This window comes from Perognathus longimembris, chromosome 3 (genome assembly GCF_023159225.1).
Source record: "Perognathus longimembris pacificus isolate PPM17 chromosome 3, ASM2315922v1, whole genome shotgun sequence".
In the NCBI taxonomy this organism is placed as follows: Eukaryota; Metazoa; Chordata; class Mammalia; order Rodentia; family Heteromyidae; genus Perognathus; species Perognathus longimembris.
Genome location: NC_063163.1, coordinates 74,317,420 through 74,341,059, shown reverse-complemented (window position 1 = coordinate 74,341,059; position 23,640 = coordinate 74,317,420). Strand labels below are relative to the sequence as shown.

Genomic DNA, 23,640 nt, shown 5'->3' with positions numbered 1-23,640 from the left:
TAGAAAGCGAGGACTGAGAGAAAGCCTGAAATCGGACGTCAGTATTCCCAGAAGTGTGACTGAAATGGCGAGCCCGTAAATTGGAAACCGGAAGTGTCCAGGGGGACGATAATAAAGTTACGTCGAGCTTGAGCGCCACTAAGCCATTCCCTTTCTCGGTGCTGACTGACTTTTTCCAAAGGTGGCGAAAACGGGGGCGGGCCTGGCACTATGGCTTTCCCTCAGCCCAAGCCGCGGGCCCCGGAGCTGCCGCGGAAGCAGTTGAAGACGCTGGACTGCGGCCAAGGGGCCGTGCGAGCCGTGCGATTTAATGGTGAGCTCCCCCGAATTCCCTCCGGGCCCTCCTGCCTCCGAGGCACACGGCCCGGTGACCCCTAGCATGATGTCCCCCAGCGGATGGCCATTACTGCCTGACGTGCGGCAGCGACAAGACCCTCAAACTGTGGAACCCGCTACGGGGGACGCTGCTGCGGGCGTACAGCGGTCACGGCTATGAAGTGCTGGACGCGGCCGGGTGAGCTGGGGGCGAGGTCCCGGGACGCGGGCGCCGAGGCTGCGGTCGATCGGAAATCGACGTTGACCCCTTTCTTGATCTCCAGGTCCTTTGACAACAGCCATCTCTGCTCCGGCGGCGGGGACAAGGCGGTGGTGCTATGGGATGTGGCAACTGGACAGGTTGTGCGCAAATTTAGAGGCCACGCGGGGGTAAGCACGAGTGGGAGACCTTCATTAAAGTGTAAGTGGCGGAGGGATAGTGCCAAGGACAGCCATTACAGCCTTTCCCACATGTCTCTACCCCTATGGCCAGTCACACGGCACCTCTCACCTTCTATCTTCTCCAGTCCTTAGACCCCTGTGTTGTTTTATTGCTTGTTTTTGTGCCAGTTCGGAGCTTGAACTCAGGGCCTGGATGCTATCCCCGAGCTTTTTCAAACTCAAGGCTAGCGCTCTGCCCCTTGAGCCACAGCTGCTATTTTGGTGGCTAATTGGAAATTGAGTGTCTCAAACCACGATCTTCAAGTCTCAGCCTACTGAAGTAGCTAGGATTACGACTACAGGCATGAGCCACCAATGCCTCTGGGATCCCTGTTTTTAGCCTTACCTTCCAACTCCTGCTTTCTATTGAGTAGCAATTCCTATTTCTCAGAAGGTGAACACCGTGCAATTTAATGAAGAGGCCACAGTCATCCTGTCTGGTGAGTCTGAGGCCTGGTATGAGGAAGTAGGGGGCTGTCCAGCACCCCCAACCTGACCACCATCATGCTGGCTTCACAGGGTCTATTGATTCCAGTATACGCTGCTGGGACTGCCGATCTAGGAGACCAGAGCCTGTGCAGAAGCTGGATGAAGCCAGGGATGGCATATCCAGTGTAAAGGTGTCAGACCATGAGGTCCTGGCAGGGTGAGTGGATGCAGGACCCCTTTCCACCCCTGGCAACCACTGGAAACCAAATCACTTTTGATGCTTAGATTCTCATTTGCTTTCCTGGGCTGATGGTGTCATGCTGAAGGCCCTGAATTTGGATGGGGGGTTGGGGGGTGGGGCTGGGCAAGTGGCTCAGAAAATAGGAAGGCCTGACTAGCAAGTTCCAATCCCTGAGTTTGAGCCCTCCCAAAAAAAGTTTTGGGCCCCATTTTTGGCAAAGAATAGGCTTAAACTCAAGGCTTCCCACAGCCTCACCTCGCAGGGGTGGGGGGATTTGGTGGGGGTGGGGAGGCGTTTTTTGCCAGTCCTGGGGCTTGGGACTCAGGACCTGCACTGTCCCTGGATTCTTTTGCTCAAGGCTAGCACTCTACCTCTTAAACCACAGCACCACTTCAGGCTTTTTTTATTTATGTGGTACTGAGAAATTGAACCCAAGGCTCCATGCATGCTAGGCAAGCACTTTACCACTAAGCCACATTCCCAGCCCTTTATTTTCTTTTTAATCTTTTTTTAATTTTATTTTTGGTTGGTTTTGGGGCTTGAACTCAGGGCCTGGGCACTGTCACTCTACCACTTGAGCCATAGCACCACTCCTGGTTTGGTGGTTAATTGGAAATAAGAGTCACACACTCTTTCTTACCCAAGCTGACTTTGAACTGTGATCCTCAGATCTCAGCCTCCTGAGTAGCTAGGATTTCTTTATGGATAATGTCACCCCTTCCCTTGCTCTCTCCCAGTTTTTCCCTCTCATCACCACTCATAGGTTGTATAGTTCATTTTCTACAGTGTCTGGTGAGTACCACTGCTGCATTTGTTCACCCTTTGAACCTCCATTTCTGTGCCTCCCCCTTACCCTCCCAAGACAGATAAACAAGACAAAAAGAAAAAACAGCAACAAAGAAAAAACCTCATTTCCATTTCCTAGAGTTCATTTCAATAAATATTATTTTTTTATGATCATATGCTCAGGCATTGCGCCTTTGTGTTCCTCTCCTAAGAATATCCTTCTTTGGTTCACATTGCTTTTGAAAATGAAGGCTGGCACTCACCACTTGAGCCACACTTCCACTGCTAGCTTTTTGCTAGTTGATTGAAGGTAAGAGTCTCTGGAATATGTCTACCCAGACTGGCTTTGAACTTTTTCTCAAATCTCAGCTTCCTGAATAGCTAGGATTATGGGTGTGAGTCACCAGCATGTTTTTTTAACCTAGTCTGTTGGGTCCCAGTGTGGCCAGCTAAATGCAAAGCAAGGCCTCCTGTAAGAATTATTTTATCACTTGCCCCATGGACTGCACATTTGTCTGCTTTCATCCTTCAAACCACAGTGAGGATGTTGCTCACTTGACAACTTTTTAGATCTCCTAGTGGCAGAAACTGCCCCTGGCTTACCAGGGGCTGTGCCCCAGGCCTGTAACCCCAGGAGGGGGGTTGGGTTACTACAGGAGGATCAATCCCAAATCATAGGCCAACCTGGCTACATAGTGAGAGCCTGTCACAACTAAAAAAAGGATGGAAAAGAAAGAAATACAGCTGACAAGCTGAGCACCAGTGGCCCCCCCTGTAATCCTAGCTACTCACGAGTCTGAGATCTGAGGGTCACAGGTCGGAGCCAGGCAGGCAGGAAAGTCTGCTCTCCAATGAACCACCAAAAAGTAAGAAGTGCAGCTATGACTCAAGTGGTAGTGTGCAAGCCTTAAGCAAAAAAAAAAAAAGCTCAGGGACAGCACCTAGGCCCTAACTTCTTGCTAGCCCTAGTACCTGCACCAAAAAAAAAAAAAAAAGGTTGACCACACTGAAGTTCCACACATCACCTAACTGAAACTAAGCTGCTGTTATCTGAACTTCTGAAAAATCAGGAGCAAGTCTACAGCCAAGTTTCCCCCAGCAAGCTAGTGTCTGACACAGTTGAAGGAGTGATAAGGACCAAGGGCAATGGAGGAGGCACACTAGAAGTTAACTTGGGGCACTTGAGGTGGCAGGGTGAGCGCAGGCCCTGTGAAGGTAGGAGGCTTAAAGCATGGGGAGGCGCCACTTAATGTAGAACTGGGGGAAGAGCAGATACATGGCATCAAGGAAATGTGTTCAGCAGGCAGGAATGGGACAGTGCTGGTTAGCAACAAGGAAAACATCTAGGGGCTAGGAATGTAGGAATGTGGTATAGTGGTAGAGTGCTTACCTAGCATGCATAAAGCCCTGGGTGGCACTGTGGCCTTGAGCAAAAGAAGCTCAGGGACAGTGCCCAGGCCCTGAGTTCAAGCCTCAGGACTAGGGGGGAGGAGGGAGGAAGTCTACATGCTTTGTACAGATGTAGTTTTTTGTTTGATTTCTGGAGAAAAGGAGTGGAACATCGGGGCCTTATTAATATCAAGCAAGCTCTACCATACCCAGATCAGTTATTTTTGACCTGCAGGTAGATTCACAGGGTGGATATTTGTGGCATTTGATCTGGAGGAGGATCCAGAAGAGCCCTAAGGGATTGGAAGGGGGGCAGTAGATCCTAGGAGACAAGTAATGATGGGCCTGAGTCCCAGTCCTGCATGGATGGAAAGAGCAGGCCCAGCCTGTTCACAAGATGCTGGGCTAGGAGTGGAACACTCCAGTTGCCTGAACTAACCCCAGCCTTCTGCCTGCCCATCCTCTGCTGCAGCTCCGTGGACGGCCGCTTGAGGCGCTATGACCTGAGGATGGGGCAGCTCTTCTCAGACTATGTGGGCAGTGAGTATGGCCCAGATCTGGGGAACAGACAAGGGAGATGGTGGGATGACCAGGGGCACCTCAGCTTTACCCCCTCTATCCTGTCCTCCGTCCAGGCCCCATCACATGCACCTGCTTCAGCCGGGATGGGCAGTGCATCCTGGTGTCCAGCTTAGATTCCACCTTGCGCCTGCTGGACAAAGACACTGGGGAACTGCTGGGCGAGTGAGTCCCCACAGTCCTGGGGTCCCTCCCCTCCCCGCAGCCCAAGGGTCCTCACCAAGACTTGATCCTGCTCACTGCCAGGTACACGAGTCACAAGAACCAAGAGTACAAGTTGGACTGCTGCCTGAGCGAGCGGGACACACACGTGGTCAGCTGCTCTGAGGATGGGAAGGTGTACTTCTGGGACCTGGTGGAGGTGAGCCCCAACTGCCCCACTCAACAAGGGTGCCAGCTGTCACCCCTAGGTTTGAGAAGAGTGAACAATAGGGTCTGAAAGGAATGACAAAGCAGGAAGCACATTCTGGGCAAAGGGAATAGCATATGCCTAGACACAGAGGCATCAGTCATGAGACTTTAGAACCCAGTGCTTGTGGCTCACACCTGTAATCCTAGTCAGGAGGATGAGACCTGCCAAGATCATAATTCAAAGCCAGCCTGCACTAAAAAGTCCATTCAGTCTTCAGCAAGCCAATAGAAAGTAAGGCTGAAGGTGTGGTTTGACTGGTAGGGTGCCAACTTAGCAAGCAAGCTGAACAAGGAAAGCCCTAAGTTAAAGCCCCAGTATCAAATAAGACTTTGGGAAGGTGGCAACAGCCAGATGCAGGTCAGATCAGATAAGGCCACAAACCCAGGCTGAGCCACTTGACCAGAGCCCTGGGTGAGGGCAATGGATGGCAGAGAGGTATGGAAACTTGATTTATCTCCAAGTGTCCTCAGGTGTGGTTGGCCAGCCCCAACCTGTCCCCAGGCTGGAGACAGGCCATCCTGGCTTAGCAAAGTTGGCTGTGGAGGACTGGGGCTTGGCTGGTCAGATGAAGCCTTATGAAAAGGGGGGGGGGGGGTGGACACTGGAGGCCAGTAATGATGTTGTGCCTACTTCTTGGGGTTTGGGGGTTGGTTTTTGTTTGTTTTGTCAGTTGTGGGGCTTGAACTCAGGACCTGACTGCTGTCCCTGAGCCTCTGCTCTAGGCTAGCGCTCTACCACTTAAGTTACAGGACCACTTCCGGTTTTTGAATGGTTTATTGGAGATAAGAGTCTCACAGAGGGGCCGGGAATATGGCCTAGTGGCAAGAGTGCTTGCCTCGTATACATGAAACCCTGGGTTGGATTCCTCAGCACCACATATATAGAAAGGGCCAGAAGTGACACTGTGACTCAAGTGGCAGAGTGCTAGCCTTGAGCAAAGAGAAGCTAGGGACAGTGCTCAGGCCCCAGGACTGGCAAAAAAAAAAAAAAAAAAAAAGTCTCACAGAAACTTTCCTGCCTGGGCAGGCTTCAAACCACAATCCTCAGATCTTGGCCTCTTGAGTAGCTAGGATTACAGGTGTGAGCCACTGCTTCCCATCTTTTATTTTTAATAATGGTTGTGGCACTCAACTCAGGGCCTGGGCGCTGTCCCTGAGCTTTTTCACTCAAGGCTGATGCTCTACCACTTTGAACCACAGCACTTCTTCCAGTTTTCTAGTGGTTGTTTGGAGAGTCAGGAACGGCTAGGCACTGGTGGTTCACACCTGTAATCCTAGCTACTCAGGAGGCTGAGATCTAAGGATCATGGTTCAAAGCCATCCCGGGCAGGAAAGTCCGTGAGACTCTTATCTCCAATGAACCGCCAGAAAGCCAGAAGTGGTGCTGCAGCTTGAAGCCAGCCTGGGCCGCAAAGTCTCCGTGAGAATCTCATCTCCAGTTAAAACCAGAAGTGGTGCTGTGGTGTTACAGAGTACTAGCCTTGTGCAAAAGAAGCTCAGGGACAGCACCCAGGCCCAGAGCTCAAGCCATAGGACCAGAAGGAGAGGGGATGAAGAGGGGTGAAGGTTGAGAGTCTGAGGAGGGCTCTGGGCAGGATCCTGGGGATGAGGACAGCTAGCCACGGTAACCACTCCTTGCTTCCCAGGGTTCCTTGGCACTGGCTTTGCCTGTGGGTACCGGTGTGGTGCAGTCCCTGGCGTACCACCCCACAGAGCCCTGCCTCCTAACAGCCATGGGGGGCAGCATCCATTGCTGGCGGGAAGAGGCCTTCGAAGCAGAGGATGGGGCAGGCAGAGGCCAAGGACCAATATAGATGCTGACGAACCAACAGAAACCATTTATTCCAGAGACAGTGTGGACCATGGAGTTGGGAGGGGCTTGTATACAAACTAATAAATATGGAGGGGGCGTGGCCTTCCTGGCTCCTCCTGGTTCTCAGTCCTCCTTCTTCTCAGGGGCGAAGGCATCTGCTTTTTGGGCAAAGGTCTCAGCCACGAGCAGGGGGAAGACCAGAGAGGCATCAGAATAGACCTGCGGAGGGACAGGGTGAGCCGTGGGACCCAGGAGACCCAGTGCCCCAGCCAGCCAATTTCTACCTTGACGGGCTGTGCATCCATTCGGATCTTGCCCCAAGACACTGCCTCATCAGGCCGGGCACCCGAATCAGACCCATCAAACTCCTGGGCTGTGTTGATGTATACTGCATAGTCAGCTCCATTCCTCTGGAGGGAGAAACAGAAGAAGGGAGGGATAGGGCAGAGCAGGACTGGTCAGCCAGGACACCAGGAATCACCAGCAACCAGGCTGAGGGCAAGTCCCTCATAGGGAAAGATCTGGCCAAGCTTGGAGTCGGGGTGGAATAGAATAGGGGCACTGATCATTCCTGGAATCCAAATCGCTTCAATCCCAGGATAGTGGCAAGATATCACGGTGGAAAATTCCACACTTGATCTGTGACTAGTCACAAACCATAAGCAAGCTAGAAACCCTGCACGAGATCTCCTTCAACCTGTGTGCGGGTGCCCACGGAGCTGCACTTCACACACACACTCGGGTCTCATTACATAAAATGCATGTAGACCAACATCCAAAGCCCTCTGTCTCAAGCCTTTCTGATAAGGGATATGTAGGTACAGTTCGAGAGGCTGAGGCAGGAAGATCTACCTAGTGACATGAGACCTGGCCTCCAAAAACCCTAAGTAGCCAGGAGCTAGTAATGTAAGTCTGCCTGGGCAGGAAAGTCTGAGATTCTTATCTTTAGTTAACCACCAAAAAGCCCGAAGTGGAGCTGTGGCTCAAGTGATAAGAGTCCTAGCCTTGAACACACAAGACTGGCATACCTGAATGTGCGCACGCGTGCGCGCGCGCACACACACACAAACACACACACACATACACACACACGAATTCCTAAGGGAATATTGAACCTCTGTGAACACCCCTCTGCCCTACCTACCTCTGAAAACCTCCAAACCCACACAGACCTCCACAGTACAGCCTTGGTCATGGGCTCACCCCACCACCACCTATCTCATTGCCACCAGATGGCAGTGGAGGCCCCTTTTACTTCAGCAGGTTTCAAAGCCCTTCACCACAGACTGAGAAGCCCTGTAGCAACACCGGGTGTTCACCAAGCACCCTCCAGCCTCCTAGCTATTCTCTGCTACTTCAGTCACCCAGGGCCTTAGCACTGGCTGTCCTTTTGCCAGAGCTTTTCCTGGAGGTAATCACACGGCCCTAGGGAAGAACCTCCCCCAAACCTCTGCCCACATCAATTTCTTGGAAGCCTCTTCCAGTTGCCCTTCATTGGACGGTGCCCCTTACTCATCCGGCTATTTTTTTTGGTGGGGAGGGGAGGTCACGAGGGGAGTACCTGGTCCTGAGGCTTGAACTCAGGACCTGGACAGTGTCCCTGAAATTTCTTGCTCAAAGCTGGCACTCTACTACTTGAGTCACAGCTCTACTTCTGGCTTTCTGGTGATTAATTGGAGATAAGACTTTCTGTCCAGACTGGTTTCGAAATGCCATATTCAGATCTCAGCCTAATATGAGCAGCTAGGATTACAGGCATGAGCCACCAGTGCTTGGCTCATCCAATCCCCACTAAGGGTCTCACTGTATTGCCCAGGCTGGCATCAAACTCCTGGGCACAAGCAATCTTCCTGCCTCAGCCTCCTCAGCTGAAACTACAGGTATGTGTCACAGCTGTGGCCTAGGCTTTGGACCCCATGTCTGCACAGTGGGCATAAGCATAGGTAGGAACTGCTCCACTCACCATGAGGTTGGCGTTGGCAATATGGTGCTTGACCACACCTCCACCCAGTATGATCATCCCAGTGCGCTTGGCAAAGATGGCCTGTGTGTTGATGAGCCGCAGGTCTGTGGAAGAAGGGCTGAGCTTGAGCTTTGGGCTCAACACGCCTTTTCCCCACTCCCCCGGGGCTGCAGCACCTCACCCTCCACGATGTCCAGGACCAGGCCTGGGTTCTTGTAGGAGTGGAAGAAGATCATGTCTCCTATTGAGCCATCAGTGAGCGCGGGGCTCAGCACAGGGATGTGGTTCTGAAGGACAGAGGGCAGCAACTGTAGCTCAGAGCCTGCAGGAGGCACCCGGTATCTCTACCAGTGGTATCTCTAGGGGTTTACTAGCTGTGAAACTAGGATAACAACACTTCTTGCCCCAAGAGGAGGAAGATGTGAGAAAACTCATAGAGAACAGTTAGCAAAAGAAAAGGCTCTTGTTACTTTTCAGATTCTGGGATTCATGGGGGGTGGGGGGAGGAGTTCCTAACCAATGCTCTAGCTGTTCCCAATAAAACAAAACAAGCTAGCAACCAGGTATCACGAGGGGCTCACGCCTATAATCCTAGCTACTCAGGAGGCTGAGATCTGAGGTTCCAGGTTCAAAGCTAATGCACTAGCCTTGAGCAGAAAAGCTCAGGAACAGGGGCTGGGAATATGGCCTAGTGGCAAGAGTGCTTGCCTCATATACAAGAAGCCCTGGGTTCAATTCTTCAGTACTGCATACATAGAAAGGGCAAGAAGTGGCACTGTGGCTCAAGTGGCAGAGTGCTAGCCTTGAGCAAAAAGAAGCCAGGGACAGTGCTCAGGCCCTGAGTTCAAGCCCCAGGACTGGCAAAAAAAAAAAGATAGCACATGCCAAGGTCTGTGAATTCTGCCCTTGCCCAGCCCTTACCTTCTGGGCCCAATAATACACTGACTCCGTGTGGTTGATTTCCTTGCCTAGGCGAGCAATCATCTTCGAAGGTGTCCACTTCACACCCTAGAAGCAGGGGGGACATTTTTAGTCCACACATCCCCTGACTCCACTATGCTGGTGCCACTGCCATACACAGAAACCACTCCAGCACCACCTCTGTGTTCTGCTCCAGAACCATCTGGTCCAGGATGGGCATCAGCCAGTCTTCAAACTTGCAGTAATTGTCATTGGGCACCAGCAAGTTCCCAATCCTGGGGGCAGGAGACATGGGAGTCAGTCTGCAGGACCCCCTCAGCCCAGTTCTGCCCAATACCATTTGTGGCCCTCACCGGTTTATCCCATTCTCCCGGAGTTCCTTTCCCTTGAGGCTGAACTCGCCCAAGTATGTGGGGGCCAAGCACTTGATGAAATCCTCCTCCACGCCCCCAGCCGTGGTCACCAACACGTCCACCTGCAGCCACAGAGCAGTGATGTTGGCCTTCATTCTTGGTAGGGCTCCAAACATCAGCCTTCACCCAGGACCCTCAGTGGGGAGCCTGCTACAAAGCAAAGCTCAGCTATGACTCAGGAGTAGTGCACCAACTTTGAGGGGGAAAAGGCAAGGGACAGTGCCTGGGTCCTGAATTCAAGTCATAAGTCCAGAAAAAAAAAAAAAAAGCCCTACCTCTTCATCACATTGAGATGAGCCATGGTTGCATGGCTGTACTACCCAATAATTGAGGGATCAGTGCGTTCCTTACCATATTGTGCTGCACCAGGTAACGTATGGTCTCCCGGAGGCCTGAACTGATGAGGTTGGAAGTATAGCCCAAGAAAATGGTGCAGCCAGTGAGTGGGCGGCGGCTCTGAGTCAGGTCTGCATGCTGGTCTTCATCCTGCGCCAGAGGCGCCAGCTTCTTCTCGATCTGGGTAGAAGGGCCAAATTAGGACACTGGCACCAAACCCCTGACCAGGGGCCCCAGGTGGGCTCCCGAGGTCAGGTTCTACCTCCTGGCCCTGGCCACTCAAGGACATGGGAATGCTTCTACCAGTGACCAAGGATTGTCCCTGCTGCAGAACCCGCCCCTTCGCTAGTCCCGACACGTGCAATTCGGCCCTCTGTGGGAATCAGAACGCTCCAGCTTCGCCCATTCCCGAGGGCTTTGCCCCGGCTATAGGACTGCTGCCTTCTTAGTCGGGCTCCACCACGGGACCCACAGTCCAGTCGCCCTCCCCACACCAAACTCCCGCCTCTCGCCGCGGACACGCCCATCTGACGCAGGAAGTCCCGCCCCCGGGCCTCACCATGGCGTTGATTTGCTGCACTGCGCGCCCAAAGTTGGTCGCCTGGAAGCCGGTAGTGCCGAAGGCCTCCAGGAGGGCGCGGTAATCCACGCCGCGGTTGAAATCGTACCCGCGAACCTGGGTGCTCTCAGGCGGCAACGCTGAGCTGTGCTTCAGCACGGCGGCCAGTGCCGCAGCGGGCGCCTCCCCTTCCGAAGACCCCTCCATCCGCCTCCCGCTAGGCTTTCCAGGTCGCAGCCGCCCAAGGCCCGGTGGCCCTCAGCCGCTACAGGCCGGCCAGGCGCGCTTCTGCGAGCACTGGAAGCCGGGCTCCTTAAAGAGCCCAAGCCGGAAACCGGAAGCCCTCTGGTCATGTGACATGCACCCACTGTCCAAGGACGCTGCCATCTTGCAGTGTCTGTTCCGTAATACGGAAGCTTGGAGGAGCCATTCTTTTCCGACTAGCCTTTGCACAGGATTGAGGTCACTGGGTAGGCTCCGTTTTGTAGAACCGTGATTTTTTTTGTGTGTGTCCCGCAGTCTCCATACAGGACATAACCCCTTGTTCTTCCTTAGCTGCCATTGCCTGAGAAGCCTGCCACTGGGATCGAAGGCTGCCATAGCCCCCCCGTAGTTCCCCACTCAATTCAGAAAGACTCTTGGAGTACATGGTTTGCCCTACACTCGGGACAAAGCGAAGTCCTGAGATTTCGTGGGAAAAATGGAGACCCTGCCATTAAGGAGCATGGTCTTATGGAAAGAATAGAAAATTACCAACAAAGTCAAGTGCCATTGAGGATCTCATCAAGATGATCAGTGACAAGAATGGGGGTGGGTGGAGGGGTTAGTGCATTGGAGGAGCTGGTGACTGGGGAAAGTTCCCAAGGAAGTGACATTTGAACCTAGGCAGATGACTAAGAAAGACCCCATACAAAGATCTAGGAAGACACAGGAGACACTGAGGTGGCTCAAGTAATGGAGTACCTGCCTTAGCAAGCATGAGGCACTGAGCCCAAACCCCAGTATTGTCCAAGGAATTTACCTTGCCAATCCCCTCCCCAGCTAATGCCATCCTTTCTGCCTTTCAGGAAATGGCCCCACCCTTAACTCATCCTGAAGCTAAAATCTGGGGAATTTGACTTCAGGTGTAACTCAGTGCTAATGAGGCCCCAGGATTCATCTCCAGCATGCTGGGGGAGAGGGGGGAGGGTGTCAATCATGGGGCTTGCTGTCCCTGAGTGTTTTTGCTCAAGGCTAGTGCTCTACCACTTTGAGACACAGCGCCACTTCACTTTGAGCTTTCTACTGGTTAATTGGAGATGAGTCTCTTCCCCAAACTGGCTTCAAGCTGCAATCCTTAGACCTTAGCTTCCTGAGTATCTAGGATTACAGGTGTGAGCCACCAGCCTGCCTTCCAGCATTCTAATACATAAAAATAAGTGGAATAGGGGCTGGGGATATGGCCTAGTGGCAAGAGTGCTTGCCTCCTTTACGTGAAGCCCTGGGTTCAATTCCCCAGCACCACATATACAGAAAACGGCCAGAAGTGGCACTGTGGCTCAAGTGGCAGAGTGCTTGCCTTGAACAAAAAGAAGCCAGGGACAGTGTCAGGCCCTGAGTCCAAGCCCCAGGACTGGCAAAAAAAAAAAAAAAAAAAGTGGAATAATACTGAATATGGATGTCACAAGCTGATAAGAAGGCCAATAGCAGGCTGGGAATGTGGCGGCTTAGTGGTAGAGTACTTGCCTAGCATGCATGAAGCCCTGGGTTCGATTCTTCAGCACCACATATATAGAAAAAGCTGAAAGTAGCACTGTGGCTCAAGTGGTAGAGTGCTAGCCTTGAACCAAAGAAGCTCAGGGACAGTGCCCAGGCTCTGAGTTCAAGCCCCAGAAAAAAAAAATGGCCAAGAACACCTGTAGTCTCAGCCACTCAGCAGGCTGATGCAGCCTGGGTAACAAATGAAGAAATAATAGGGCTGAATGTATGGTCTAAATGGTAAGGATACACCTAGCAACTGTGTCAGAGTTCAAGTCCCAGTATTGCCAAAAAATAACTTAAATATGTAACTTTTTACATATTTTAAAAAGAGGGCAGGCAGCAGCACTCTATGCTAAGGAGGACAAGTTTTGTTGGTTTTGTTTTATCCCAGTAAGGGGACTTGAACTCAGAACCTCATACTCTTGCTTAGCTTTTCTGATCAAAGCTGGTATTCTACCATTTGAGCAGAAGCTCCACTTCTGGCTTTTTGGTGGTTATTTGAAAATAGAGTCTCATGGGCTTTTCTACCAGAGGTTTTTTGTTTTGTTTTGTTTTGTTTTGGCCAGTCCTGGGCCTTGGACTCAGGGCCTGAGCACTGTCCCTGGCTTCTTTTTGCTCAAGGCTAGCACTCTGCCACTTGAGCCACAGCGCCACTTCTGGCCGTTTTCTATATATGTGGTGCTGGGGAATCGAACCGAGAGCTTCATGTGTAGGAGGCAAGCACTCTTGCCACTAGGCCATATTACCAGCCCTCTACCAGAGGTTTTGAACCATGATCCTAAGATCTCAGACTCCTGAGTAGTTAGGATGACAGGCATGAGCCACAATGCCTGGCTTGGCTTGCTACTTTTTCCGTTTGCTGTTCTGGAAATGGAGCCCACTTCCACAAAGCCCACTACCACTAAGCCACGCCCCCAGCCCTGGGAAAACTGGTTTGACTCTACCGCTGGAAAACAGTTGGCGAGGATGTAGTACCCCCGGGATGAAAGAAGTGTGGACTGACAGAAGCAGGGCAGGTCCCCAGTCCAGGCAGAAATGGCATGGCAGGGCTGGCGGATGCAGAGTGTGAACAGTCAGTAGGGGACTCAGCAGGTTAATGAGAGGCCTGGGTGTTCTTGCTTCCTCAGCCAAGTGGTTCAACCCCCAGGGGACCCAGAGGACACGTGACACCAGGGCAGCCACTGGGCCTCCTACAGAAGAGACCCCCTCTGCTGTGGCAGCTGGTGACATTTCACTGGGCTCTGGCTTCAAAGTCTCTGTGGGGGTTGGAGAGGCCAGGCTAGTGGGGGAGGGAGCCAGAGCGGGGTGGCTAAGGCCACAAGGAGCAAGCAGCTGCCAGGCATCTTCAGGAGTCCTCAGTGGAGGGAGGTCCAAGGTAAGCTGGGCTGGTCATCCCGGGCCTCAGGAGGCCAGGCCCCGGCTCCGGCTTGCTCACTCCCCTCTCCCCCTCCCCCCAGATGTCCAGCAAGGTGGCAATTGGCAATGACATTGGACAGGCCCGCCGTGCAGTGGAGCAGCTGCGGATGGAGGCAGGCATTGACCGTGTGAAGGTGAGGACGGGGCGGGGAGAGGCGGGCATTGCTGGGTGAGGGGGCAGGCAGTGCCGCCCAGGCCTGGCTGACCAGATCGGTCTGCAGGTGTCCAAAGCAGCCCGCGACCTGCTGCAGTTCTGCATGGAGCAGGCCAAAAGTGACCCCTTCCTTGTGGGCATCCCAGCTGCCACAAACCCCTTCAAGGAGAAGAAGCCTTGCGCCATTCTCTGACCTGCACCCAGGCCACCCTGTGGCCCTGGCAACTGGGGACCCTCCAATAAACATGACCTGATTGCTCCTTGCAGCTCACCTGGACTCAGCTGGGGCTGGGGGCCAGGACCACTGTGGGCACAAGGGATCTGACCCCCACCCAGCCCCCTTCCCTCCTATTCCCTCCCCTGTTCCCAGCCAGGGCAGCCACACTGGCCCTGCGCCTGTGGGGCAGCTAAGCAGGTGCCCACTCCCTACAACAGACACACCTGAGCACGCATGCCTGCACACACACACACACACACACACACACACACACGGCATCAGCAGCTGCTAAACATCCCTCCCACTGGGCTGCATGCACACCCTGAGGCCCCCAAGTCCTGCAGGCGAGGTGGGGGAAGGGCAATGAGCACACACTCCAACCCCAGCTAGTACAATCCACCAGGTTTATTTCTCCTTCCGTCACCAGAGAGGAACTTCCAAATAATAACAAAACCAGGGCCCCAGCTGGGTTTGGTGGCACCCACCTGGCATCTCAACACCTGGGAGACCCTTTCCACAAAACCAAACACAAGGCCCGGGGTGAGCAGCAGGTCCCTGAGGTGGGCCAAGTGGGGACCCAGCACAGGGACCCACCAAGCCATGCCCAAGATGCTGTGCCCCACACCTGGGGGGCAGAGGCAGCACCAATGGGGAGGAAGGTCCCCAAGAAGAAGCCCAGCTTGCCTGGGCCAGCAACACACACCGACAGCCATGTCGTCCTCGTCCTGCTCAGGCCTGCAGCCTCCAGACCTCCAGCGACAGGCCTCCTGAGGCGGCCACCACCACGTTGCCCTCAGCACAAATCTGGATGGAGCGGGGACCAAGGAGTCAGGCATGGGGGGAGACTGGCAGGGCTGGGGGGCTGGGGGAGGGCTTACCCCATTCAGGACACTGTGGTGGCTGCGGGTGCAGATGGTCCAGGGCGGGTCCGTGGGCACATGGACCTGGGAGGGGCAGAGGGCAGAGATCAGCAGGTGGGGTCCCTGGGCGATAGGGGTGGGGTGGGGTGCTGTCCTCACCCGGATAGTCTTGTCGATGGACGTGGTATACAAGGCCCCCAGCGAGTGTTTGATCCCTGTGATGTGCGACCTATGGCCCACATTGAAGGACTGTGGGGGAAGGGAGGAGTCAGATGACAGGCAAGTCAGGCCCAAGTCAGTCCCCACCTGGGAGGGGCAGGCTAGGCCTGGGGTGCTAGCATACCCGGACAAGCTGGAGGCAGCCGGCACGGTTGGCGAAGACTTGCAGCTGTCCCAGGTTGTCGCCAGCCCAGAGCTGGGGCTCTTGGTAGGACATGCAAAGCAGGTAGGAGTCCATCTGCAGACAGAGCACAGGATGGAAGGCTTCTCAGATGGGGCCAGGCTGCAGTCTGGGTACCTCCAGGACCCCCCGGAACTGAAGGGGGGGGTCCAACCTGCAGCCGCTGCCGAACACGGTTGGCTCGCCGGTCAAACACCACGAGGGTGCGGTCCTCACTGCCCGAGATGATGTGCCTGTCGTCAGCCAGCAGTGCCAGGACGGCGCCGGAGTGCAGCCGCCAGTTCTGCAGCAGGGCTGGGCCAGCTTGGAGAGTTGTGGGCCATGGAGGGGCAGCATCAGAGGTACCCCATCAGACCCTGCCAGAACCTCCCACCTGCTCAGCCCTACACTCTGCAGCTGGCTCTCCCTTCCTCTCTCCTGCCTCCTTCCCCCAAGCTAGATCTACAATCCCCAGGTCTATCGTGTCCTGTGCTGTCTCCCCACACCCTCTTCCTCCTGCAATCCCACCAGCACCTTTCACTACAGAGCTGAGCACTTCATCCTGCCACAGGCCCAGCTCCAGCTCGCCCTTTCTTTCTTATTTTTCTTTTTTTTGCAGAACTAGGCTTTGAACTCATGGCCTTGCACATGTTAGGCAGGTGTTCTGCCACTTGAGCCATGACTCAGCAGCTTTTCAGTGCCACAGAGTAAGAATGGACAGGGGCTGGGAATGTGGCTTAGTGGTAGAGTGCTTGCCTGGCATGCATGAAGCCCTGGGTTTGATTCCTCAGCACCACATAAACAGAAAAAGCCCGAAGTGGTGCTGTGGCTCAAGTGGTCGAGTGCTAGCCTTGAGCAAAAGAAGCTCAAGGACAGTATCCAAGCCCTGAGTTCAAGCCCCAGGACTGGCAAAAAAATAAATAAAGGAATAAATGAATAAATGATTAAACCACAGGAATCAGGTGTGGTGGTTTGCATGCCTGTGAACACAGATCCTCCGGAGGCAGAGTCGGAAGGGGAAATCATGAGACCTTATCTGAAAAGCAACTAAAACAGAAGAGCTGCAGGTGGGACTCAAGTAGCCGAGGTCCCTTGAGTTCAAACCCCAATGTCATCCAAAAGGAAAGGAAGGAGGGAGGGAAGGAGGGAGGACAAGCAGGCAGGCAGCATTAGGAAGATTCAGGCTGTGTGCACAGGTGCTGGGAGGGAACCTGTGACCTCTGGTATATTATGCCCATGTGCTCTACCACTGAGCTATGGCCCCAGCCCATGACTGGGATTTTACAAATGGGTAACTGAGGCTCAAGGGTGCTTAGAGTCACACAGCTAAGAAGTGGGAGAGTCAGAATTCCAATCCAACTGTGGGGTACTGCCGGGCTTCTGCCACAACCCCAGGGGGCCAAGAGGCCCTGCACCCACATGACACAGTCAGGAGTGAGCCCCTGGCTGGGCAAAAGTGGCCAGGACCAGTGGGGCCACAAAGTCCCAGGACCTCCAACCCACCTCGGGGGTCGTAGAGGGTCACCTTCTTGTCATAGGTCCCAGCCACCAGGATGTCAGGGCGGTAGTCAAGGCACAGTACAGCCGCCTTGCCCCTAGGGACACACAAACCACAGGGCTGAGGCAGTGACCACACAGGGCCCTCCACCCCACTCCCCTGCCGGAGCCCCTCACTTTATCTCTCCAAACTGCTGCCCTTCAGCTGCCATGTCCCATAGCTTCACCGTGCTGTCCCAGGAGCCAGAGCACACGTGGTGGTCCTGTGCCGCCAGTGACCACACCCAACCCTGTAGAATGGGGCACCACCGTCAGGCTAGCTCCCTGCAGCCCATGGGGCGAGCAGGCAAGGCTGGGGCTCAGAGAGGTCAACAGACTCACCCTGAGCCACACAGCTTTTCTTCTCCAACACCCACTCTGACATGTGCCAGGGACCATCCCACCCCAGAGCTGACGCTATTGAGGGCCAAGTCTCTGTGAGATAGCGTTCAGGCCTGCAGGTCTGTCTGACTTCAGGACCAGTAACACTGGTTTTTAATTCAAGGATGGGAATCAGGGCCTTGTGTAGTCAAGGCAAGTGCTCTGCCACTAATCACACCCAGAACTCAAGGGAAAATATCATGATAGAATTCTCAGCCAATCCCAAAAGCAGTGACTTATGCATGTAATCCTAGCTACAAAGGAGGGTGAGATCTGAGGATTGTGGTTCGAAGCCAGACAGGGCAAGAAAGTCTGTGCGACTCTTATCCCCAATTTAAAAACAAACAAACAAAAAAAAAAAAACCAGAAGCTACACTCTGGCTCAAAATGGTAGAGCCTTGAGCACAAAAACTCAGGGACAGCTCCCAGGCCCTGAGTTCAAGCCCCACAACCAACAACAACTAAAAAGAATTCTCAGGGGCTGGGAATATGGCCTAGTGGCAAGAGTGCTTGACTCGTATACATGAAGCCCTGGGTTTGACTCCCCAGTACCAAATATATAGGAAACGGCCAGAAGTGGCGCTGTGGCTCAAGTGGCAGAGTGCTAGCCTTGAGCAAAAAGAAGCCAGGGACAGTGCTCAGGCCCTGAGTCCAAGCCCAGGACTGGCAAAAAAAAAAAAAAAAAAAAAAAAAGAATTCTCAGGCAATTCAAGTATTCTTGTTTTTTGTCTTGGTTTCTGGGGTGTGGGGGTCCTTGGGGTTGAACTCAGGGCCAGGGCTGTCCCTGAGCTTTGTGCTGAAGGCTGGCACTCAACCATTTGAGACACAGCTCCACTTCCAGCTTTTTGCTCATCAACTGGAGATAGGAGTCTCACAGACCTTCCTGACCTGTCTGCCTTTGAGCCTCAATCCTCAGATCTCAGCCTCTTGAGTAGCTAGTTTACAGATGTGAGCCACCAACACCTGGACCAGGAATTCTTAATAACATGCAGCTGTAGAATGAGGTTAGCAGCAGCAAGGAATCTGAAACCGCTTACGTTTCATGAACGCCGCTGTTGGCAGGCACATTGCATGTTTTTACCTTTGTTCAATTCTGCCATGTGCACTGAGTGAGGGAAATCTTCCAAATTGTGACACATTAATTCTACCATGTAGAAAATCTCATTAATCTCAGTTACAAGGGAAGCAGAGGCAAGAAGATCATAAGACTAAGGCCCAGGCAAAGTAAAGGAAATCCTATCTCAAAACAAAGGGGCTGGGCTGGGGGCGTAGCTCAGTGGTATAGCACTTGCCTCGCATGCACGAAGCCATGGGTTCCATCCCCAGAAACTCTTTCCCCTCCAAAAGCAAGAGCCTAGACAAATCACTTCTCCTCCCTCAATGCTTTCATTGGCCTCTTAAGTAGCCAGGATTACAGGTATGAGCCACCAGCGCCTGGCTTTATTCTTTCTTCTTTTTGCTTGCTTTTGAGACACAGTCTGGCCATGTAATCCAGGATGACCTGGAACTCCCAAACCAATGCCTCCCCAAATGCTAGCATTATAGGTATGAACCACCATGCTTGGTACCACTCAGCCTACTGAGATGTATTTAGTATCTACTGTTCCGAAGCCTGAACACTATGAATGTTCACATTAACACATGACCCATCCTAACAGGGACCTTGTGAAGTCATACACATCACACAAAGTCCCACCAGCTACTGCCGAGTAGAAATGAAATTTGGGCAGCCTGGCACATCCCTGCCCCACGTGCTTCTCCCTCACTGGCAGCACTCACCTTGTGGGTACTGTTCTTCTCTGTGCCCAAGGACTTGACCAGGACCTGGCTAGGCTCCTCCCCCAGCTGCCGCAGGTCCCACAGGTTGACATTGCGATCTCGAGAGCCAGACAAACAGAGTGTCCCACCCTGGGAGGGGAGCAAAGACATGGAGCCAAGGCCACCATGGCCCCTCTCAGCCTGTCCTCCCCACAAGCTCCCCTCACCTGGAGTAGCAGCACTGAGTCAATGGATGCAAAGTGCCCATCGGCCAGGCAGAAGTACTCAGCCCAACGCCCGTCCTCTGCCCAGCGGGCCAGGTGGTGCTCCAGCTCAATGCAGGCTGTTGGCCAGTCGAAGTCCTCCTCTGTGGGGCATCATTGCAGGGTCCCCTTTGGGCACCAGCTAGCAGAGCCCACCCCCAGATGCCAGACTTGGAACAAGGCTATCTAGTTTCCTCCAGGTAGACCCAAGCTTTGGCCTTAGGGCCAACCACTCACCCACCTCCTAGGCTGGTCGTGTTCACCTCTCACCTCCATTTCACCTCAGTTTCCAAACACTAGGCCTCAAGACCACCTTTTCAGGCTTCATTCCCCCAACTCAAGGCAGATGGTAACCTCAGGAGGCTGAGGTTCAACCTCAGCCCTTCAATCATCAGGCTGGGGTCTCATAATTAAACCTTTGTAGTTGGGTATGGTGGCTCTGAACTATAATCCTAGCTACGTGCATGAGCTAGTCCTGAGGCTTGAACTCAGGGCCTGAGCCCTGTCCCTGAGCTTTTTTTTTTTTTTCTCAAGGCTGGCACACTATCACTTGAGCTTCACTTCTGGATTTTTTTTTTGGTGGTTAATTAGAGGTAAGGATCACACAGACTTTCCAGCATGGGCTGGCTTCGAACTGCAATCCTCAAATTCCAGCCTCCTGAGTAGCTGGATTATAGGTATGAGCTACTAGTACGCAGCTTTCTAGCTATTCTAGAGGTGGAGGCAGGAGGACTTTGAGTTACAGGACAGATAGCCCAAAGTTAGTGAGATCATCTCTCAAAACCAAAATACAAAGCTGGGCACCAAGACCTTATGCCTGTAATCCTAACTACTAAGGAGGCTGTCAAAGTTCACTGGTTAATTAGAGATAGGAGTCTCATGGCCTTTTCTTCCCAGGCTGCCTTTGACCCTTGATCCTCAGATCTCAGTCTCCTGAGCAGCTAGGATTACAGGTGTGAGACACTGGCACCTGGCTTATATACCCAACTCTTTAAGAGAAAGTCTGATCAAGTTGTGCATAACCACATCTTGAGACACCCTGACCAGGAGCCTGGGTCCCCTGCCTCCAGATTAGGGGAATCCATTACTCTATGTGTGGTCATGTTCTATCAAGGGCCTGGGGACAAATATCAGAATCAACATTTCCAAATCAACTATATCAATCAAGGTTTCTTTCCTCCCTCCTAGGCCATCTTCTCCCATCCCTCTCATGGACCAGTAAGCTAGGAGCAGAATAAGTGATCACTAGCCCCTGCTTAAAATGGCAAGCTAGACCCAGAATTCCAAGGTTCCAATGACTTCAGGTCCTAAACCCTAAGCTAGGGGAAGGGATGCCACCTCTGAGCCCTTCTGGGTCAATGTCTAGGAGTGTTTGGTTAGCTATACCCAAAGCCTGAGGATTCTTGAGCTTATTCTGAGCCCCATGAACAGCCTGAGACTTCAAGTCTCAGTGTTCTCCCGCAGCAGGCATCAAGGCTTTAGTACTAGCAGAGAATCCTGGTCAAGTACTCTAACTGGTGAGGCCTCACGATTCAGATTCAAATGTCTGCTTCACTAAGAAGTGCGCAATTAGCACCACCTGAAATGGCCTCAGTCTCTAAGCCCCAGCAGGAAAAGCCATGAAGTCTGTTTTTAGCGAGTCCCTGTGGCTCCCTAGGTAGCTCTCCCCACCCTATCCTCCAAGCCTGATGCGGACGGGTGTCCTCGGGTCACGGGATCGCGCACCTTCCACCACTGGGTAGGGCGCGCGCACGCGGCGCCGCGCGCGCAGCCTCCAAGTGACATGGTCACACACTAGGTTGCGCAGCGCGTGACACACGCGCGGCAGGACGTGGAGCACGAGGCGTGCGTCTAGGTAGGCGCAGATCTCGAGTAACAGCTCCGGAGGGAGACTCAGCAGGCCCGGCCTACCCACAGTCGGGAACTTGGCCGCGGCCCTGGGCTCCACGGCGCCGGTGGATGCGGCGGGCGTGGACAGCAGCGAGGCACACGGGGGGGTAGCCCTGGGTTGCAGCGGGCTGAGCACGCGAGCCACGTAGGCTTCGGCCTGCGCGTCCGGATCAGGCTCCGGCTCCGGCTCCGGCTCCGGCTCCGGCTCCGAGTCGTCGTCCCAGGCGCGAGGAAAGTCACTGGGCTCTGGGGAAAGCTCCATGGCGACCGGGTGGGCGCGGCCAACCCGGTCTCTCCAGCTGCCGGCCCAGCGTCCCGTCTCCTAGGCAGCGCGAAGGCACTTCCGGAGGCGCCCTTCCGGCGCCATCTGATGACGTCACGAGCAGACCGGAAACGCGTATGGCAGTGAAAGCAGCTGACGTCTGTGACCACGCCGGGCCGCTTTCTCCAAGCTGTGCCTCCGCGCGTTGAATGCGAGTCTCCAGAGAAGACGGGGAGTCAGGCGTTGCACCGCATCTTTAACCCCAGCCCTGGGGAGGCGGCAGCTGGATCAACAAGGGACAAGCTGCTTCCTTGGCGGGCCTCAAACTCGTTACGGTCCTACGGCCAGCGTCCTGAGCAGCTGGGAAGAGGATTGCTCCATCGTTCCCACTTCAACTAGCAGCTGTGTGTGTTCTCGGGTCAGTGCTCAGCTAGGCTTTCTCCTCACGGCCGGCACTTTACCACTTGAACTACGCTTCCAGTCCAGCTTCTGTTGGATCGTTTGGACTCCCGAGTACTATCCTATCCCGGCTATGACCCTCAGTCGCCAGATCATAGGCTCCTCCAGCGAATTTTGGTGCTAGTACCTAGAGTTTGAACTCGGGGTCTAACACTTAAGGTTAGTACTCTACCACGTGACCCACAGCACCACTTTAGGGTTGGGGTGCTTAATTGGACTTTCCTGCCAGGGCTGACTTTGAACTGTGATTCTGATTCCAGCGTTCAGAGTGGCTAGGATTACAGTGGAAGCCACTAGCGATTCATTACAGAAGCAACTTCAAATGTTCTAGCCTGGGCTGGGGATGTGGCCTAGTGGCAAGAGTGCTTGCCTCCCATACATGAAGCCCTGGGTTCAATTCCCCAGCACCACATATGCAGAAAATGGCCAGAAGTGGCGCTGTGGCTCAAGTGGCAGAGTGCTAGCCTTGAGCGGGAAGAAGCCAGGGACAGTGCTCAGGCCCTGAGTCCAAAAGCCCCAGAACTGGCAAAAAAAAAAAAAAAAAAAAAATGTTCTAGCCTTCCTTTCCGGACATGACCACCTTCTCCTGAGAACATGCCTTTCACAAAGGACCTCCATCCTTCTGAAGAGGAGGAAACACAAGAAGCTCCTGGTGCAGACCCCCAATTCCTATTTCATGGATGTGAAATGCCTAGGATGCTATAAAATCCCCATGGTCTTGAGCCATGCACAAACAGTAGTTGCTCCACTGTCCTCTAGCAGCCTACAGGAGGGAAAGTGGGGCTTACAGAAGGATGTTCCTTCAGAAGGAAGCAGCACTAAAAGCACCATGAACCAAGATGAGTGGGAAATAGTCCCAATAAACACATTTTGGACATTATCATGAGAACAAAAATGTTCTAGCCTGCCAGTGACTTAAAAGTTGTGCAGATAGCCACAAGTCTTATTAGCCTTTACAGTCTCTTCACAGTGACCTCATTTTTGCAAGCGGGAAAACGAAGTTAGGGGCTAGGGGCTGTGTTGTGTAGTTCAAGTGGAAGCCCTGGGTTCAATCCCCAGTACCGGAGGCTGGGAGGTAGAAAACAGGCTTGGGGGTCTCAAACTAATGCTTACTTCCTTAGCTTCTCAACTTTATGTCTGGATTTGAGTTGCGCATACTTGTCTTGCTTACTTTTATTTACTGACATAGCTTTCCAACTCAGGGCCTGGGCAGTCCCTGAGCTTATTTGCTCAAGGCTAATACTCTACCACTGGAGCCACAGCTGCACTTCTAGATTTTGGGTGGATAATTGGAGACAAGTCTCACAGACTTTTCTGCCTGGGCTGGCTTCAAACCATGATCCTCAGATCTCAAACTCCTGACTAGTTAGAATTACAGGTATGAGGGCTGGGAATATGGCCTACTGGCAAGAGTGCTTGCCTCGTATACATGAAGCCCTAGGTTCAACTCCTCAGCACCACATATATAGAAAACGGCCAGAAGCGGCGCTGTAGCTCAAGTGGCAGAATGCTAGCCTTGAGCAAAAGGAAGCCAGGGACAGTGGTCAGGCCCTAAGTTCAAGGCCCAGGACTGGCAAAAAAAAAAAAAAAATTACAGGTATGAGCAGTCAGCGCTCAGCTTCACTTTGAGACAGGATCCCCCTCTAACTCAGACTGGCCTTGAACTCACCATCCTCTTAGCTCAGCCTCCCCAGTGCTGAGATCCCAGGCCCAAATGTATACCTCTCAA

At 53.3% G+C, this 23,640-nt stretch overlaps 4 protein-coding genes and 1 pseudogene across 8 annotated transcripts; 3 read left to right on the top strand and 2 right to left on the bottom strand.

Annotated features, from left to right (window-relative positions):
- The first annotated feature begins 68 nt into the window (after positions 1-68).
- Wdr83 (WD repeat domain 83) lies at positions 69-6,519 on the top strand. The gene is made up of 9 exons (XM_048342448.1): positions 69-313; positions 394-514; positions 600-705; positions 1,148-1,196; positions 1,276-1,402; positions 4,074-4,141; positions 4,237-4,345; positions 4,427-4,541; positions 6,238-6,519. Exons 1-9 carry the CDS (start codon positions 211-213, stop codon positions 6,403-6,405), a joined length of 966 nt encoding a protein of 321 aa, XP_048198405.1. The 5' UTR covers positions 69-210; the 3' UTR covers positions 6,406-6,519.
- On the bottom strand, positions 6,410-14,908 carry Dhps (deoxyhypusine synthase). 3 transcript variants are annotated; one of them, XM_048342445.1, is made up of 10 exons: positions 14,892-14,908; positions 10,597-10,849; positions 10,053-10,217; positions 9,642-9,763; positions 9,467-9,563; positions 9,289-9,375; positions 8,549-8,654; positions 8,368-8,471; positions 6,689-6,814; positions 6,410-6,623 (listed from the first exon to the last, which is right to left on the bottom strand). In XM_048342445.1, exons 2-10 carry the CDS (start codon positions 10,801-10,803, stop codon positions 6,528-6,530), a joined length of 1,110 nt encoding a protein of 369 aa, XP_048198402.1. In that variant the 5' UTR covers positions 10,804-10,849; positions 14,892-14,908; the 3' UTR covers positions 6,410-6,527. The 3 variants fall into 3 exon arrangements, with proteins under 3 accessions (XP_048198402.1, XP_048198404.1, XP_048198403.1); XM_048342447.1 differs by lacking the exons at positions 10,597-10,849; positions 14,892-14,908 and having other exon boundaries at positions 9,642-9,851; positions 10,053-10,168; XM_048342446.1 differs by lacking the exons at positions 8,368-8,471; positions 8,549-8,654; positions 14,892-14,908 and having other exon boundaries at positions 10,597-10,868.
- Gng14 (G protein subunit gamma 14) lies at positions 11,253-14,219 on the top strand. 3 transcript variants are annotated; one of them, XM_048342452.1, is made up of 3 exons: positions 11,253-11,384; positions 13,794-13,886; positions 13,974-14,208. In XM_048342452.1, the coding sequence occupies exons 2-3, from the start codon at positions 13,794-13,796 to the stop codon at positions 14,097-14,099; spliced, it is 219 nt and encodes a 72-aa protein (XP_048198409.1). In that variant the 5' UTR covers positions 11,253-11,384; the 3' UTR covers positions 14,100-14,208. The 3 variants fall into 3 exon arrangements, with proteins under 3 accessions (XP_048198409.1, XP_048198407.1, XP_048198408.1); XM_048342450.1 differs by lacking the exon at positions 11,253-11,384 and adding an exon at positions 13,095-13,711 and having other exon boundaries at positions 13,962-14,219; XM_048342451.1 differs by lacking the exon at positions 11,253-11,384 and adding an exon at positions 13,095-13,711 and having other exon boundaries at positions 13,974-14,209.
- Fbxw9 (F-box and WD repeat domain containing 9) lies at positions 14,514-21,512 on the bottom strand. Its single transcript, XM_048342444.1, has 10 exons — positions 21,026-21,512; positions 19,265-19,404; positions 19,059-19,187; positions 17,037-17,149; positions 16,866-16,957; positions 15,538-15,686; positions 15,327-15,440; positions 15,143-15,232; positions 15,002-15,067; positions 14,514-14,927 (listed from the first exon to the last, which is right to left on the bottom strand). Exons 1-10 carry the CDS (start codon positions 21,450-21,452, stop codon positions 14,853-14,855), a joined length of 1,395 nt encoding a protein of 464 aa, XP_048198401.1. The 5' UTR covers positions 21,453-21,512; the 3' UTR covers positions 14,514-14,852.
- A 68-nt stretch (positions 21,513-21,580) lies between these two features.
- Positions 21,581-23,160, top strand: LOC125348861 (annotated as a pseudogene).
- Positions 23,161-23,640: the final 480 nt, after the last annotated feature.